Source organism: Lutra lutra, chromosome 1 (assembly GCF_902655055.1).
Source record: "Lutra lutra chromosome 1, mLutLut1.2, whole genome shotgun sequence".
NCBI classification, from domain to species: Eukaryota; Metazoa; Chordata; class Mammalia; order Carnivora; family Mustelidae; genus Lutra; species Lutra lutra.
In genome coordinates, this window is record NC_062278.1 from 210,641,107 (window position 1) to 210,658,985 (window position 17,879).

At 48.4% G+C, this 17,879-nt stretch overlaps 2 protein-coding genes across 3 annotated transcripts in view; both read right to left on the reverse strand.

The window, feature by feature from the left end:
• Positions 1 to 17,879, reverse strand: part of NWD1 (NACHT and WD repeat domain containing 1) — a 61,681-nt gene that overhangs the window by 21,258 nt on the left and 22,544 nt on the right. For both annotated transcript variants that reach the window (XM_047698685.1, XM_047698677.1), the window contains 6 exons: positions 15,417 to 15,620; positions 14,480 to 14,639; positions 13,756 to 13,873; positions 12,940 to 13,098; positions 8,447 to 8,644; positions 5,331 to 5,453 (listed from right to left, as the gene is read on the reverse strand). In XM_047698685.1, the coding sequence (XP_047554641.1) occupies positions 5,331 to 5,453; positions 8,447 to 8,644; positions 12,940 to 13,098; positions 13,756 to 13,873; positions 14,480 to 14,639; positions 15,417 to 15,620 (962 nt within the window). The remainder of the gene's footprint in view (positions 1 to 5,330; positions 5,454 to 8,446; positions 8,645 to 12,939; positions 13,099 to 13,755; positions 13,874 to 14,479; positions 14,640 to 15,416; positions 15,621 to 17,879) is intronic.
• On the reverse strand, positions 142 to 591 carry LOC125082861 (60S ribosomal protein L34-like). The gene has a single exon (XM_047698700.1). It carries the CDS (start codon positions 554 to 556, stop codon positions 203 to 205), a length of 354 nt encoding a protein of 117 aa, XP_047554656.1. The 5' UTR covers positions 557 to 591; the 3' UTR covers positions 142 to 202.

Sequence of the window (17,879 nt, forward strand, 5' to 3'; positions counted from 1 at the left end):
CTTACCCAGAACTACATGATTAATAAGTAGTGAAGCCAGGATTCCTGCCCAGAACCAAGCTCTCAGCCGCTACAAGGTAACATTACAATATATTGTGACAAAAGTGAGTTACAGCCCAGTGTATAAAATAGCACCATCTACTTTTTTTTTTTTTTGCCTTTTGATTTTTTTATTACTCAAAAGAGCTTCATTTTTTTTTTTTTTATTTAGCTTTCTGGCTCTGTGCTTGTGCCTTCAACACTTTCACAACGATTTTCTGCTCCTCGATAAGGAAAGCACGCTTGATCCTGTCACGAACACACTTGGCACACATGGAACCACCGTAGCCCCTGCTGACATGTTTTTTCGTTTTAGACAACCTCATAAGCACTTTAGGTCTCACAGCACGAACTCCTCGAAGTCGGCCTGGGCACACGCCACATGCAGATTTTGGTGCTTTCCCAACCTTCTTGGTATAAAGGTAAACGATTCTATTACCTGGGGTTCGGGACAGCCGAGTTTTATTAGAGGCTGTATTGTAGGACAGCCTACGACGGTAGGTCAAATGCTGGACCATTCTGAATGCCTACGGAAGCTGTCCCCGGAAGAGGAAAAACGCACCATCTACTTTTGACAAAAACATGAGCATATACAGAGATATGTCTGCATAAGCCTAGAAAAAAAATTGCTTATGGCATATCATAAACTGTGAGGACTGATAACTTCCATGGAGTCTGATGGATGGGAGAGACCAAAGGGAATTTTATTTCTTTATGATTCAAATGACAGGAGGAGAGCCGGTAATTTTTATTTGTTGTGATTTGGATATTTTTCAATCCAAAATGTGTATAAATAGTTATGCATTACAAAATATCCCCATACAGGGATGCCTGAGTGGCTCCATTGGTTAAGCGCCTGCCTTTGGCTCAGGTCATGATCCCAGGGTCCTGGGATCGAGTCCTGCTTCTGGCTCCATGCTCAGCAGCTCTCCCCTCTGCTTGTGCTTGTCCCCTTTGCCAGCTCTTCCCTCCGCTTGTGCTCTCTCTCTCTCAAATAAATAAATAAAATTAAAAAAAAATTTTTTTAAATAAAATAAATAAAAATAAAAATAAAAATAAATAAAAATTTTTTAAAAATTCCCATACATGGAACACTATGCCACAGTTAAAATGAATTAGAGATATATACATAATGTGGAAAGAGGCAAAATATGTGATGTTAACTAAAACAAAAAAAGGTTATACTAGCAAAAGCTTATATGACTTTATAGAAAACCACATATATTTATATATATCCAAATACCCCCGGGGGAAGGGACTAGAACAACAATATGCTGGTAAATGCCTCACAACGGGCTCTCCAAGGAGGCTGGGGAAAGCCCTGATTTGTGACATTTGCCAATTTCCTTGGTGTAAATATTCCCACCCTTGATTGATTTCAAGCCACTAACATGATGTCATTGAATGTAGGGTTGTAAAGAGAAACCAGTAGCAAGCACCCCATTTCCACTGTAAGAGTACAGTAGCCAAGAGCGTATGGTACAAGAGTGTGTGATACAATACTTAGAAAGTGCTGAGTTTTGGGCGCCTGGGTGGCTCAGTTGGTTAAGCAACTGCCTTCGGCTCAGGTCATGATCCTGGAGTCCCAGAATCCAGTCTCGCATCAGGCTCCCTGCCTGACGGGGAGTCTGCTTCTCCCTCTCCCACTCCCCCCTCTCATGCTTTCTCACTGTCATTCTCTACAAAAATAAATAAATAAAATCTTAAAAAAATAAAGTGGGTAGGGGCGCCTGGGTGGCTCAGTGGGTTAAGCCTCTGCCTTCAGCTCAGGTCATGATCCCAGGTCCTGGGTTCGAGCCCCACATCGGGCTTTCTGCTCAGCAGGGAGCCTGCTTCCTCCTCTCTCTCTATCTGCCTCTCTGCCTACTTGTGATTTCTCTCTGTCAAATAAATAAATAAAATCTTAAAAAAAAAAAATAAAGTGGGTAGGCTTTAAAAGAGAAATATCCGGGGCGCCTGGGTGGCTCAGTGGGTTAAGCTGCTGCCTTCAGCTCAGGTCGTGATCTCAGGGTCCTGGGATCGAGTCCTGCGTCGGGCTCTCTGCTCAGCGGGGAGCCTGCTTCCCTCTCTCTCTCTCTGACTGCCTCTCTGTCTACTTGTGATCTCTCTCTGTCAAATAAATAAATAAAATCTTAAAAAAAAAAAAAAAAGAGAGAAATATCCAGGAGAGAGCAAGTTCATGGAGGACGAGAGCCAGAGGATTTGTCTCAAAGTTATCACAGAGGGGAAGAACGTAAGGACCTGGTGTTACAATAGTAATGCTTTAAAAAAGAAAAGAAAGAAGGTGCTGAGTTTTGAGGGTTTATTACCTTGTTGAAATAGAATTGATTTAGCTGCAAGCTTCTATAATTGACTGTTTTATAATGGCTGTGTTTGGGGCGCAGCGGTGGCTCAGTTACTTGTTCAGGCCGGCTCTTGGTTTTGGCTCAGGTCATGATCTCAGGGTCGTGGGATCGAGCCCCATGTTGGGCTCTGCTCTCAGCACAGAGTCGGCTTGCTCCTCTCCTCTCTCTCTCCCCCAGATAAGTAAATAAAATCTTTTAAAAACATTTACAAAATAATGGTTGTGTTTGACAACTGTCTCACCGCATTCCTGAAAATTTCCCCATCAACTCTTGCAAGCCAGGACGAAAGACCTCCAGGTCACTAGCATGTGATGGGAAACTTTCACTTTCCTTAGTACATATGCCTTTAATGCTCTCTGTTTTGCCAATAAACTGATGACTGAGTTTTCCTAATTACAAAGTTTGATGACTTTTTAAAAAATGAATCAAGGTTCATGGGTACATAAACGGATCCTTGTCTTGAACAGACGGTTCACGCACACACAGATACAAATATTGAATAGACCTAGATGAAAATAGCCATCCCAATGATAATAAAATGAATGGAATCTTATTGGATACTCTATCAGGACCCACCTCACTCCCAGCCCTTGAAAGAAAAAAGAAAAAAAAAGAGTAAATTGAGAACATCTGATGCTGGCAGCTTTGGGGTTGGGGAGGGGGGATAGTCTATTACACACATACAGCCTGTTTGGAAAGCAGTAAGATGCTAGTTCTCAAAACCCCTAGAAATGCTCACATCCTCCAATCCAAGACTCCTAGTGACTGGAAATAGCCAACAGAAGGAAAAAAGAGTCGACAAGAATAAAAAGAGATTCGTCACGGTGTTATCCCCAACAGCAGATAACTAGAAATAGCCTAAAATAGCAAAAATTAAAAAATAAATAAATGGCATAAAATAAATTACCAAAAAATCATGTAATACATTCTGGGACATGATCTGTTGAGCATGAACTATTTTTGCTGCATTTCGACATGATAAATATACCATTTGATGGATCATAGCAGCGTGACTCACCCCAGCCTCAAATTGGAAACCATGTGAAGGTCCTTCAACTGATGCAATCACCTTGATAAACACATTGCTGTCCCTTCCATACAATGGATGGACTCGGCAATGCAGAGGACAGACTACTGCCACATGCAACAGTGAGAGCCAAGCATCACACACATCAGGCGGTGGACCAAAGATCACAGAGTGTACAATTCCATTTGCACGAACAGTCCAGAAAAGATGAAATGATAGACCCAGGATGCACATCAGCGGTTGCCACGGGGCTGGGGGTGGTGGAGATGTATTTCAGAGTGGGCAGGCGGTGCAAAGAGAACTCCTTGGGGTGGTGGAAAGTTCTATGATTATGGTGATGGTTGTACAACTTGGTAAATCTACCAAAAATGGTTGCATCCTATGCTTAAAACGGGGGGGATGGTATGTCAATTACAACTCAATAAAGTTGTTTTAAAAAGATTCAATGGAAAGAAAAGAATGTTTATGGCAAATGTTGGGAAAAAATTATGAAAGAGTGTACATTTTTGGTTCATAATAATGTAATGTTTTTTAACACCTTTACTGAGGGGTGCCATGTGGGTCAGTAAGTTAAGCATCTGCCTTTGGCTCACCTCATGATCCCAGGGTCCTGGGATGGAGCCCCAGATCGGGCTCCCTGCTCAGTGGGGAGTCTGCTTCTCCCTCTGCCTGCCTGTTGTGCGCTCTCTCTCTCTTTCTCAAATAAATAAATAAAATCTTAAAAAATACTTCATTGAGATACAATGCACTAACATAAAATTCACCCATTCCATGGACCATGGTACAATTCATTGGTCTTTGAATGGTTACACCTAGGCAACCACTGTGCCAGTCTAAATTTAGAATATTTTCAAAACCTGGCCTTCCCTCCCCTTTCTCTCCATATCATGTAAACTATTTGAAGGTATGTAACTCAATAACATAATAATTCACGACAGTGTGCAACCATCACTTCTATCTGATTCTAGAACATTTCCATCACCCCAAAAGGAAACCCCGTCCCCATGAGCAATCACTTCCCATTCCTCCCTCCCCAACTAGCAACTGCTAATCTGTTTTGCGTCTCTCTAGATCTGCCTGTTCTGGACATTTTGTATAAATGAATCATATACATGATGTGGGCTTTTGTGACTGGCTTCTTTCATTTGATACAATGTCTCAAGCTTCGGCCTCATGGCTTTCTTGTTGTTCTGGAAACATGCCAACCACCTCCCCCCTGTCAGGACCTTTGCACGGGCTGTTTCCCATTCCTGGATGCTCTTCCTTTTCCTACCCCTCTGCCCTCTGCCTACCTCTTTCTTCGCACCCTTGGAATCTTGGTTGAAATGTCCCCGCTGAAGAAATGCCTTATACCTAACTGTCCTAAGTGGGTCACTTTGGTTACTGTTACTGATGACACCCTGTCGTCCTCACTACAATCTGTAACTATATTTTGCCTTCCCAAATACTTGAGTCTGACTTGGGCCAGAATTAAGGTAAGGCAAGTGAGGCACTCATCTCGGGTGCCAAAGTTAAGGAGGTGCCAAATTCCTGAGTTTCCCTTTTGCCTCTGGCTCCCATATGGCTTGGCACAGCACCATGGCTGATCTTGTCTTTAAGACAGCTTGATATTTAATTGCGGTGGATTTTTTGCATTAATTTTGATTTTTTAAAACACTGCATTGAAATATTATTTTTTTTGAAAGAATATTTTATTTATTTATCTGAGAGGGAAAGAGTAGGAGTGGGTGGAGAGGGACAGAGGGAGAGTGAGAGGCAGACTCCCCGCTGAGCATGGAGCTGAAGGTGGGGCTCAATCCCAGGACCCAAGATCACCACCAGAGCAGAAGTGAGATGCTCAACTGACTGAGCCACCCAGGTGCCCCAAAATCTTATTTATCTCGATGACCAAGTTGACAAAGCCCACTTCCCAAGCCTCACCTGTGTGTCCGGTTAGAATGTGGATGACCTGCTGTTCCTCCATGTCCCACACGGCGACGATGCCATCCTGGGTGCCAATGACCAGCAGCCTCTCCTCCAGGCTCCACGCCATGGCCGTGATGCCTGCAGCCACACAGAGACAACAGTGACCACATCAGCTCCCGGGCTTGGACACGGGGTCCTCTAATGTTGCCTCTGCTGCACAGATGGGGAAACTGAGGCACAGGTTCAGTCCCTTGTCCAGAGCCACACACCTAGAAAGTGGCAGAGCCAGGATTTTGAAGTCAGCACTGTCGGGGGCCAGATTCAGGACTCAGTTGTAAAATTTACATTGTTCTTAGGGACCAAACAACACTGAGGTCGGAAGTGCCTTGCAAGTTCGGTGGTTCTCACGTAGGGGTGATTCTGCTCCTGGGAAATGTCTGGAGCCTGGGGTCACTGGGCAATGTCTGGAGACATTCTTGGTTGTCACAACTGGGAACCAGGTGCTACTGCCATCCTGTGGGTGGAAGCCAGGGGTGCTGCTGATCACCTCTGCAGCGCATAGGACGCCCCCCCTCCCCCCTGCTGAGGATGACCTAGTCCCAAATGTCAGTAGTGTCTGGTTGAGAAACCCTGCCCTAGTTGGACAAGACTCAGAAATGGAATTATATTGGCTGAGAACATGGACTCCTGCTTCTGACTTCTCTTTGAGGTCCACATGTATGGAAAAATGAAGGCTGGTACTCCAAAGGAAAAAAAATCTTCGCCAATAATTTGGGCAAACAACAGCCTGGGGCGCTCTGCTGGGTTCTGACTGAAACATTGCTGAGGAGAGAGAGGTGCCCATTTACATGGGAGAAAACACTGGCCCAGACCGTTGGAGACCAGACTTGCTGAATGCCCTCAGGTAATTCCTTCCTCTGCTCTGTGCCTCAGTTTCCCCAGATGTAAAATAGTGAGGGGGAAGTGTGGAAATCAGAGCCATCCAAGTCTGGGAAGCCCAGATTTTGTTCCTGCCTTATTGGGGCAGGGAGTGAGGACATGGGATCTTTCTTTCTTTCTTTCTCTTTCTATCTCTCTCTCCCTCCCTCCCTACCCTCCGTCCTCCCTCCCTCCCCTTCCTCCTCCTTCCCTCCCTCCATTCCCTCCTTCCTTCCTTCCTTTTTTTCCTGGTCACTTACAGTGTGACCTTGGAAACATGAACTCAAACTTCTCATTTACAAAAGGGCCAAACTGAAGCCCAGAGTGGGTAGAAATTCCTCAGCTTCACCACGACTGGGGCTGGTACGAGAGTCACGGTGGGTCCGAAACACAGAACATCTCCCCACCCAAGGGATGGCAAAAACAAAACCTGACTGTGACTTCCTATGCCTATGCCGTGGTAGAGACCACGGATGTCACTGCACCCTCTCAGATTTGTCCCCCGGAGCCACTCTGTCATGTTTCCTTTTGAAACCAAGCCCACAGCCCAGAGGTATTAGCAGAATCCACACTCCCCGGGACCCTGTAATTCCCAGGCTCCCTTGCAGCCGGAGAAGGCCGAGTCCTTGCCAATGAGACACTCATTCCAGAGATGATAAATTCTGCTTCTAGACTGTGCCCTCAAAGGGAAGGGATCTGCCATCCACCTCCCCTTCCCACTGCCCACTGGCTGGAACGCCATGGTGTGGGTCAGAGTGGGAACAGCCATTCTGAACCAACAAATGGAAGTTTCACATTGAATATGACAGCAAACAAGATTGAAAGAGTCTGGGTCCCTGACACACTGGAGACTAGGAGTTTTATCTCTGCTTATGTCTGGACTGTTACGTGAGAGGGAAATGAACTGCTGTTTTATTATACCTCACTGTTATCCTGTCCTTTGTTATAGCATTTGAACCTGTAACCCAATAAGTATACAGTCTTACCCATTAAACTAAATTCGGTCCCAGAACCCTTCTGAACACAGCATTCAAGCAGCTGTCCCTATATCAATTCTTCCACGCATCATACTTAGTCTCTTAGAACTTCTATTTTGGAAGCACTATGTCTTGGGAATGTAGCTTTCCCTACAAGGCTATGTGGCACAGAAATGGTCTGAGTTGCAATGACTGACATTTGAACCAGAAGTTAATTGTGTATTTGGTGGCCTTATAATTAATGCAAGAGATTATGGGTGGGCAGATGAAGGGATGGACAAGAGGAGGTGGACTGGTGCATGAATGGATAGCTAGATGGCTGGCTGGATAGTTGGGTGAGTGGACGGATGCGTGTGTGATGAGTAAGATGGATGAATCAATTGACAGATGGGTGGGCGAGTTGATAAATGGCTGGGTGGATAGATGGGTGGAGGGGTGAGTGCTTGGAAGATGTCCAGAAGAGGGAAAGGGAAAGATAAGTGGTGTGGTGAGAGGGATGGGAAGAAGATGACTGATGAAAATATGGATGACTGATGGGTGGATGGAAGGAAGGAAGGGTGGATGGATGATGGAAGGACAGAAGGACAGGCAGGAGATGGAAGGGAGGGAAGGTAGGAAGGGAAGATGAGTGAATGGATGATGGATGGATGGATGGATGATGGATGGATGGATAGAAGGACAGACAGGAGAAGGAAGGAAGGAAGGAAAGAAGAATGATGGATGGATGGATGGATGATGTATGGATGGAGGACAGACAGAAGAAGGAAGGAAGGAAAGAAGGAAGGAAAGAAGGGTGAAGGAAGGAGGGAAGGAAGCAAAATAAACAAATGGAGAGAACTAAGTCCTCTTGTCTCTGGTGTTCTGGTGTCCCGGGGGTGGGATCTACGAGTTCTACCAGCCTCTCAGGGGCCAGTCAGGCATCTGTCCCTACCTTTTGGACTTACTAGCCTGAGCCAATAAACCACAGAAACTGTAAGATGGACACTCTATTCTTAGAGGCAGTCAGCATCCCCCTTGCTCTGGGTTCATTTGCAGTATATACAATACTAATCTACAGTCCCTAGGGGGCAGAGACAGTCGAGTCAGCATGAGACAGCAAGGGCACGCCCTGATGGAACCCTGGGGGCCTCCCTACTGACAGAGGGGAGCCCCAGGGAACGGCCAGAAACACCTGCCCTCTGCCGCCCTCAGGCACCACGGCCCGGGAAGGACTTTTGCTGTGCTGGGGAGACTCACCCTTGTGGCAGCCTGTGAGGGTTGCCCGGAGGGGTCCCCCCGGGGGCTGGAAGAATCCCCCGAGGGGTATGAGCACAGGGTGGGGGCACACTCGGAACCAGCTCTGGGCCTGTTGGCACAGATGTCCCACCAGTGCTGGATGTGAGGCAGCGAAGAAATGGAGTCTGGCCAGGAGTTCTGTATATAGGACGCTCCTCTCTGCAACAAAGGGGACTCAGGTTAAAGGGAAGGGCGCTGCTGACCGGTCAAGGTCAAGTCTTCTCCTGACTCCTCCTCTCCTTTCCAAGGACTCTCATCCCTACTTCAAAAGCACCAGGTGGTTCCTAGCCTCTGGGCCTTGGGCCGGCCAGTTCTCTCCGCTAGGAAACTTCCTCCCCCTCCCCTTCCCTTTCTCAAGCTAAATATCTCATTTTTTAGCTCAAGGGTTACTTCTTTAAAGAGCATTCTTCATCCTAGCGCTCTAATCCACCCGCCCCGCTCCCCCGAGCTCATTAGAGCTACAACTGACATTTCTTTGTTTATTCCCTCCCTATCCTAGATCTTGAGTTTCCCCCGAGAACAGGGATGATATCTGTCTTGTTCATTGTGTTCTTAGTGCCTAGAACATCACAGACACCCAGTAAATTGTAGAGGCCACTTTTCAGCAATGGGCTTAAACAATGGAATGCAGAGCAAGGCAAAAGGGCCCACAGCGACTGTGGAGCTGAAGACAGGCCCATCAGGGGAGCCTCCTCAAAATATCCAGAAGCCCTAGCTGACAGGCCAGCGGCTGACAAGGAGGCAGAGGTACAAAAAAAGGAAAATCTCCATACTTTCCCCGTACCTCCTGACCTTCCCCCTGTAAATCAGCCCCTCCCACTGCCTTGGGGGCAGACAGCCTCCCCTGTGGGGTGCTGCCCACAGCTCCCTTGGGGTGTATTCAATAAACATCCATCTCCTTTGTTCTGGAAACTTCTATCTCCTTTGTCCTGCCTTTTCTGAATTATTTCACTGCTGGACCCTGAGCCGCCAGCTTCCAGGGGATCATTATCGCCCCACTCTCCATCTCAAGTTTCTTTACTTAATCCCATCATTTGCCTTATAAGAGGAGATTCCAGGGATTAGGAAGTGAATATATCTTCGGAGGGAGGCAGTGTTTTCTGCCTCCCACAACAGGGGTATCATCATTATGCCAAGTTCATAAAGGGGGAAATTGAGGCTCAGAGAGGTTAAGCAAGTTGTACAAGGTCACACAGCCAGCAAGAGGCAGGAACCTAACCGATAAAGTTTTATTCCAACCTCAAATGGACCAGGGACGTGGAAAGCAGGCAGTTCATTTGCCCCTGTTCTAACTGTGGGGTTTGGGGCAATGGTGATGATGCCCTGTGCCTTGGTTTGCTGGTGGATGATGTGAGGCAAGGTCAGAACCAGGGGTGAGTGCCCCAATCACCATAGCTGCAAAATTTAAGGGGGCACCACCAAACTCAACCATCCATCCAGATAAACACTATTTTAATGGCAATATTTTAACAAATCAAAATTAATGCTCCCCAACCCATGATGAACAAAAATACCAGCCTTTAAAACAAAAATAGGGTCAAAAATAGCACCACACTGAATCATCCTGGAGCCTGAGGCAATAGGAGAAATCTGGTGGGCTTTGAGGAGCAGGCTCAAGGTCCTGGAATGTACTAGAACTCAAGGTTGGCCAACTGCGCCCTCTGGTGGTGACATTCATTCCTACACCTCATTATGGGTAAGCCACAGGTTGTCAATCAAGGATGGTTGAAAAGAACATGCTGTGCTGTGGGGCTTTTAAATCTTCCCTCAAACTGGGCAGTTGTTCCCAAGGCTATTTTCCTGGTAAATGACTCCCTGTGAGGTTTACAACCAGTGAGCATGAATACACAAGAAAGGCCACATTGACGGGCACCAGCATTTCCCTGGGATGTCCTTTAGTTCAATCCCATATTTCGCAGATGATGGAAGCTGAGACTCCATGCAGAAGTGACTCATCCAACAGCAACAACAACAACAACAACAACAACAAAAAAAAACCAAACAACAGCAATAAAAGAAATGGCTCGTCCACGACTGTTGAGATCAACCATAGTGATGTTATCATGTGACAGACAGTGATAGGAGGCTTGGATGGCAGTGTGGGGACAGGCTCTGCAAGAACTGACTTGTATATCTTTCCTTGCGGCTCTAGGTAGGAAGGTTGACCAGCATCCCCATTTTGCAGATGGAAAGACTAAGGGCAGCGAGGTCGGGAATGGGGTCGGAGAGCAAGGGACTTGCAAGGTGGCACCACCAGCAAGTAGCAAAGCCCAGATTTGAATCAACCCAGTGGGGCTCAAATCTGAGTTCTTGGCCAGGACCGGTCTGTGTGGTAGGGCTGGCAATTTGGCAGGGAGCAAGTGGATGATAATGTCCCCATCCTCACAGAGCTCAGAGTCCGGTGGGGCCCTCAGGTGATACAAAAGACAACGGGCAGAAGTAACAATTGAGAGCTAAGACAGATGGGAAAATGGTGCATTGCTGGAGAACACAGGGACTGGGGAAACCAGAGGGGGTTCTTGGTTCATTGGTGGCTAGACAGGCTTCTCCTAGGAGGAGCGTTTGGTTAAGCTTCAAGGGAGACCCAGAAGGGATATAGGGATTTAAACACCTTCGTAAAACTCCTTATAAAACCCTCAAATGAAAACCAGGTGGGAATTGTACAATAAAAACCACTCTGGGGGGACCTGGGTGGCTCAGTCGATTACGTGGCTACCTTTGCTCAGGTCCTGGGATAGATCTCTGGGTCCTGAGATAGAGCCCTGCGTTGGCCTCCCTGCTAAGTGGGAAGTCTGCTTCTCCCTCTCCCTGTACCCTCCCACCCCCGGCTTGTGCTCTCTCCCACTCTTGCTCTCAAATTAATAAATAAAATCATAAAAAAAGGTATCCTAGCCACCTCATACTCATTAGGATGACTATTATTATTATTATTATTTTAATTAGAAAATCAGGACACCTGGATGGCTCAGCATTTGACTCTTGGTTTCAAGGTTTCTCAGGTTTGTGATCTCAGGGTCGTGAGACCAAGCTCTGCATAGGGCTCCATAGTCAGCATGGGGGTCTATGAAATTCTTTCTCCCCCTCTGCTCCTCCCCCTGCTCTCTCTCTCTCAGATAAATTTTTAAAAGTCTAAGAAAAAAAAAAAGAGAAAATTAAAAGTATTGGTGAGGATGTAGAGAAATTGGAACCCTTGGGCTCTGCTGGTGGGAATATGAAATGGGGCAGCCACCGTAGAAAATGGTAGGGTGATTCCTCGGAAAAAAAGAATAAATAAATAAACATAGAATTAGCATTTGATCCAGCAATTGCATTTCTGGGCGTATATGCCAAAGAATTGAAAGCAAAATCTTGAAAAGATATTTGTATACCCATGTTCACAGCGGCGATATTCCCAATGGGCAGAAGGTAGAAACAGCCCAAGTGTCCATCAAGGGATGAACAGATACACAAAAAATGTGGTCCATCCATATAACGCAATGCTATTCAGCTTCACAAATAAAGGAAATACAACAAGGATGTACCTTGAGGACATCATGGTGAGTGAAAGAAGCCAGTCCCAGAAGGACAGACATTGTGGGTCCCCTGATAGGAGGTCCCTATGGAGGTCGGATTCATAGAGACAGAAAATTGGAATGGTGGGCGCCAGGGACTGGGGATGGGGAGTTGGTGTTTCATGGGGACAGAGTCTCCACGGTTTGGGAAGATGGAAGAGCTCTGGGTGAGGGGTGGGTGGGGGGAGATGGTGGTGATGTTTGCACAACATGGGGCATGTGCTTAATACCACTAAGCTCTACACTTAAAAATGGTTACATTACTAAATGTGACATTCTGTGTATTTTACCACAATTAAAAGATGAAGATAAAGACAGACCAACAAAACACGGTCCTGGGCAAAGCATCAGAGATTCTTCAAGTTCTAGGGCAGAAGGTGGGCCAAGCCCAGCCCAATGGCTGGCGCCTGGAGCTAAGGATGGTTTTTATAGATCAATATTTGCAATGGACGGAATGGCAGGAAACACCGACTTTGAACCCCCGTGAAGCAAAATGTTCTCTTCTGGAGCAAATCTGCCCCTTCCTTCTCTTGAGTGGACTCATGTTACAAAAAATCCTGTTCAATTATTATGATTGTATTTTGAGTATTATCAACTTAAAAAAGTCACGGGAACGTGTTTTCTCTCTTGTTCTATTAAGTATTGACATAATTTCCTCAATTTTTGCCTGAGATTTTCCCTATCTGGGCCTTTCTAGAAAAAGGTGCCATGCCAGGGAGGGGGATGGACACACTTTGGTAGTGCTCATTCCAAAGCTCTCCCAGGTTCATTTCAAAAATCTAGACACCCCGCATGTATAGATCAAAAATGTGCAGGTTAATGAAAATCCAGCTGGGGGCTCAGTGAGAAGAATGGACTTCTAGAAGTCAGTGCAGCCCACCCCCTCTGGCCAAGCCAACTCACCCATGCCTCGGAGCTCCACAGCCGGGCGGCACAGCTGGAGAGCGTCCCGGACCAGGCTGACCTCAGGACAGTCCAGGTGAGGGCCATACAGGTCGAAGTCCTCCAACAGGCCCTCAATGCCCCCAGAGATGCCCCGGCAGGAAATCCAGTTCATGTTGCCTGTTTTGGGGAAAGGGGGCATTGTGGGGACACATGCCTCCCTCTGGTTCACACTGGGAGGCGGGTTCTCACCTGTCCATTTCTCTGGGGATTCTCAGGTCTGCACTGCCGACGTTATCAGCACCCCTGCCCTCCACCCATCCAATGCCTGTAGCGCCTACTCAGGCATGATAAGCAACAACAGGAGCATTGCCAAGAGTCCCCAGGGTGCGGAATCACCCTGAGTTGAGAATCTCAGGGAGAGGCAGATGGATAGCTAGACAGAGAAATGGAAAGATGGAGGGACAGATGGATGGGTACATAGGTAATGATAGATGGATAGATATAAATATAGATATGATATGATGATAGATATGATAGACAGACAGGGTCTCATTCTAAGACCACATTTCTCACCTCTGTACTATCAACTAGCACTAGATGCCAAAAAGCACCCCTGCTTCTCCAGCTGTGACAACCAAAATGTCCCCAGACATCGCCAAGTGTCCCCTGCTGTTGGGAGTGGGGCACAGAATGACCCCTGGAGAGAACCACTATCTTAGGAGGAACCAAGGATTCTGACTTTTTCCCTTTACCCTTTCCCAGGCTTCTGGAAAGGGGAGCACAGCGGAGGGCTGGGACCCGCTTGCTATTGTCTGCAATGGGTAGGAGCCTTACCCAGAACCTCCTGTTTCAGCTCTTCAATGCGGCCTGAGTGGACCAGGTGATGGGGCAACTCCTTCAGCTTCCGCAGATTTGCCACCGTGTCTGAGAACCACAGGGGCTGAGGGGCTACCTGCAGGGGAGGAGGGGGCTGGCAGCCAGGCCGCAGTGGTGCAAGCTCACTCATGCACTCCCGAGACATAGGCCAAGCTGGCACACACAGGGGACACTGGAGGGGATGGGGACACAATTCCAGACAGAAATGACTCACGCCCACCCCTGGCAGGGCCAGGGAAGAAGGAAGATCTTGGGACTCAGGGAATCCGAGGGGCATCGGAGCTGGGTCTCGGAGTTTAAATGGGAGTCTGTCTGGGGAACGAAGTTGGAAAACAATGGTATTCCTGGGCAAGGGAATGGCATGTGCAAAGGTCCAGGGGTGGGAGATGCCAGGAGTTCAGGGAAGTTCTGTATGCTCCTGAATGTTGTGATTCTTCCCTACTCTGGAATACTGGGGGTGGGGGGCACAGTCCTCATCAGCTGCTCCCCATCCACCCCATTATGCGCAGATGCTGAGGGGACATCCTGCTTTCTGGGGGAAGGAAAGGGAAGAAGGTCAGGAGCATTCTGGGTGGAAAAGAAGGAAAGAGCCAGGTAATCCTTGCCAGGCAGCCTTGGTCTTGCCGGCACAGCAAGGTGGGGCCTGCAGGTAAAGAGCAGAGGTCCCAGACAGACACCTCACCTTACGGTCCAGGTTCAAGGGCTTCCCCACCAGTGGCAGAGTGATGAGTTTCTTGGTGCCCAGGCTCCAGGCTCCTGAGAAGAAGTCAGCCAAGACTCCGTGCCTCTTGGCTCTCTCCAGCCTGGACAGGTAGCGCTCTTGGACCACCTCAGCCAGCTGCCTGCAGAGAGGGGACATGGGCTCATGGGTCTGGGGGACGGGGTGAGCTCAGAGTGGGGCACCAGCCTTCCAGGAAGCTGTTCCCAAATGGAGGTCCCTCCTAAGCCCCCTGACGGGTGTTCTCTGGCACTGGTGACCACCTTTCCTACTTGTTATCTAATATTCATCTATAAATTGGCCTTTCTTTCTTCCCTTTAAATACATTTGGGTTAAAAAGGAACATTTAGGTTCTTCAATAAGTCAAACTTAAAATAAGGTAGTATAAGACCCAACAACTTTACTCCTGGGTGTAGACCCCCCAAAATTAAAAAACAAAAAACAAAACAGGTGTTCAAATGAAAATTTGTGCTCACGTGTTCATGCAGCACTGATCACAAGCCCAAGGAACGACCCAAGTGTCCGTCAACAGATAAACAAACGTAATGAGGCCCATCTGTGCACTGGGATATTACTCAGCCGTGGAAAGGAACGAAGCCCTGGTTCACGCTAGAACAGGGATGAACCCTGGAAGCTTTATGCTAAGGAAAGCAGCCAGATGCTAATGACCACATGCTGTGTGGTTCCATCTATATGAAACGTCTAAAACAAGCAAATCCACGAAGATAGAGAGCGGATTCATGGATGCCAGACAGGGGCTGTGGGCAGAGAGATGGGGGGACGGGGAGTGACTACTGATGATGAACAGGGATAAAAGAAGGATCTGGAAAAAGGAGGAGTCCCGACGAGTGAGCCCTCACTCCCAGAAGCCTAGAGGGCCCTTCCACCATGTCGGACCCACCTGTGGGCAATGGCCAGGAGCGTGAAGCCATCCACGGGCCGTCGGGCCAAGCAGTGACCCAAGTCCCGGCGGAGCCTCACCCACATCAAGGGTGGGAAACGCAACAGCTCCTTGCTGGGCGGGGTCCAGTCCTGGTACACCGCCTGCAGGACCTCGTCATCCAGGGACAGGACATCCTTCAGCTCTGCCTCTGAGAGCCCATGCCTGTGGGGAGGAGGGATGGGCACTGGGACACACTGCGTCTCCTGAGGTCGGAGGGCGCAGACACCCAGGGACGGGGAGATGTGGCCAGCTGCACAGCATCCTGCCTGTCACCAAAGGGTCCGCCCTGAGGGTCGGCATTCAGACCCAGTTACAGCCATGCCCATCGAGTACGCCCTTCCTGCTCTTTCCTTCCATGCACACACCTGCAGAGGGGTGAATCAGCTTCTCCCCAGCCTCACCTGAGTCAGTCAGCTCAGGGAGGGAGACAGGAAGTAACTTAGAAAAATAATGCAGATGCCAACTGTGCCCACCCCAGCCTCACCCGTGTTTCCAGGCCCCAGAAAGGACAGAGCGAGAGAAGGGAAGCAGCCCTAAAGGGGAGGGGCGATGACGTTTCTGTGCTGGATCGCAAGGGACTTCCTAAAACCTAAGAGCATCAGACTGGAAACGTTGGATTTGCCTGCACCTTTCATCCAGATGGACCGCAATCAGAGCGCCCTTCGGAGCAGGGGAGGGAGGGAGGCTGGCTTGTGTGGGCAACCTGCGTATGGTGTTCAACTCTGACGTGGACGGGAATCATTTTGACCGGAAGACCCGCCACCTACATTTAGAACATCTGCTCTCACTGCTTTCTAGTGTATAACGCGGTGGGTGCCCCCCGGGGGCTCTTCTGTGACATCAGTCATCTTGGACGATCCCAGCTATAATATCAAGGTTTTCTCCAAACTGGAAATCCTGGGAGCCACCTGCCAGCACCCCTGTGTGGTCCTGTGCCTCCTCAGAAACCCCTCCTTCAGGATAGAATTCTTTCCTGCTCTTCGACACACCCTCAGCACAAATCAAGTTTGGGTCCCCTTCTTTTCCGCTCAGGTTCAGTGACTTGTCCGTCCCACCGGCTGCAGATGGAACACTCTGGCAGGCTTGCGGAAGGAAGCCCAGGAAGCTGAAGTCCCATAATTCCCCGGCATCGGGGCTCTGTACAGGGCCCTCTGGGGAGGAGCCAGGCCAGTCCATTCATTCTCAGAGAAGCAGATGCCGGGTCTCGGGAGGTCAATGTTTCATCAGACCTTTGGCAGGTTTGTTTAGACATTATTCATGGAGTGGCGTCTCCGTGCAAGTCACCGTGCTGACTCCTGAGGGACAGAGAGCTAGACCCCCCGTGAAGCTTATTTTCTCATCCACAGAGCCAAGTAGGAAATAACAGAAGAAGAGCACGAAGAAGCCAGGTGACACCAATGATGAGGAAGAAGATAAACCGCGTCCCACGGAAAAGAGCTACAAGGTTGGGGGGAGGGAGCTGGAGAGAGACGGTTCTTGGAAGATGTGAGTCCCTCCAAGAAGGTGTCACCGCCGCTGGGACTGGGTGGGAGCGAAGGGACCAGCATGAGATCTGGGGCCAGGGAGTTCCAAGCACGGGGTTGAAGGCAGCTAGGTCCAGTCGGGCTTGGTAAGGAGGCTGGATACTTTTCTCAGAGCGATGGAAGTCACTGGAAGGCTTAATCAGGTCAGGAACCGAGTCAGATTTATGGTTTTAAAATCTCACTCCAGACAGGTGTTCAAACCACAGCTTGTACACATATGTTCAGAGCAACATAATTCACAATAGCCAAAAGGTGGCAACAGTCCAAACGTCCATGAACAGATGCGCGGATAAACCAAACGCTCTGCTATGGACTGAGTATGTGTCTCCCCCAAATCCACAGGCTGAAGTCCTGATCCCTAAGGTGATGGTGTCAGGAGGTGGGGCCTCTGGGAGGTGGTTAGGTCATCAAAGTGGAACTTCATGGGTGGGCTTAGTACCCCGGGGAGCATCCTTATCCCTTCTGTCATGTGAGGACACAGCAAAGATGCCCATTTATGAACAAGGGAGCGAGCTCTCACCAGACACTCTATTTGCCGGCACCTTGACCTTGGACTCCCTAGCCTTCCAGAGAGATAAATTGTGTATAAGCCTCCCCCCCCGCCCCACTCTATGGTGCTTTTGTTACAGCAGCTCAAATGGACTAAGGCAGGGGTGTATCCATACAATGGAATGTTCTTTGGCCGCAGAAAGAAACAAAGTTGGGACACAGTGCAACACAGATCAGCCTGGCAAACAGTAGCTAAGTGAAAGAGATCCGTCATTAGATACCGCACAGTGTATGATAAACTTGAAACGTTTAGAGCAGGATCCAAAAAGCCACAAAGTAGGTTAATGGTTGCCAGGTGCTGGATAGAGAAGCAGGGGACAGCGCAAGGTGCACTCCTCCCCTCAGCCTC

Coding starts and splice junctions, on each gene's coding strand:
- LOC125082861 (XM_047698700.1), bottom strand. CDS start 556: ATGGTCCAGCATTTGACCTACCGTCGTAGGCTGTCCTACAATACAGCC.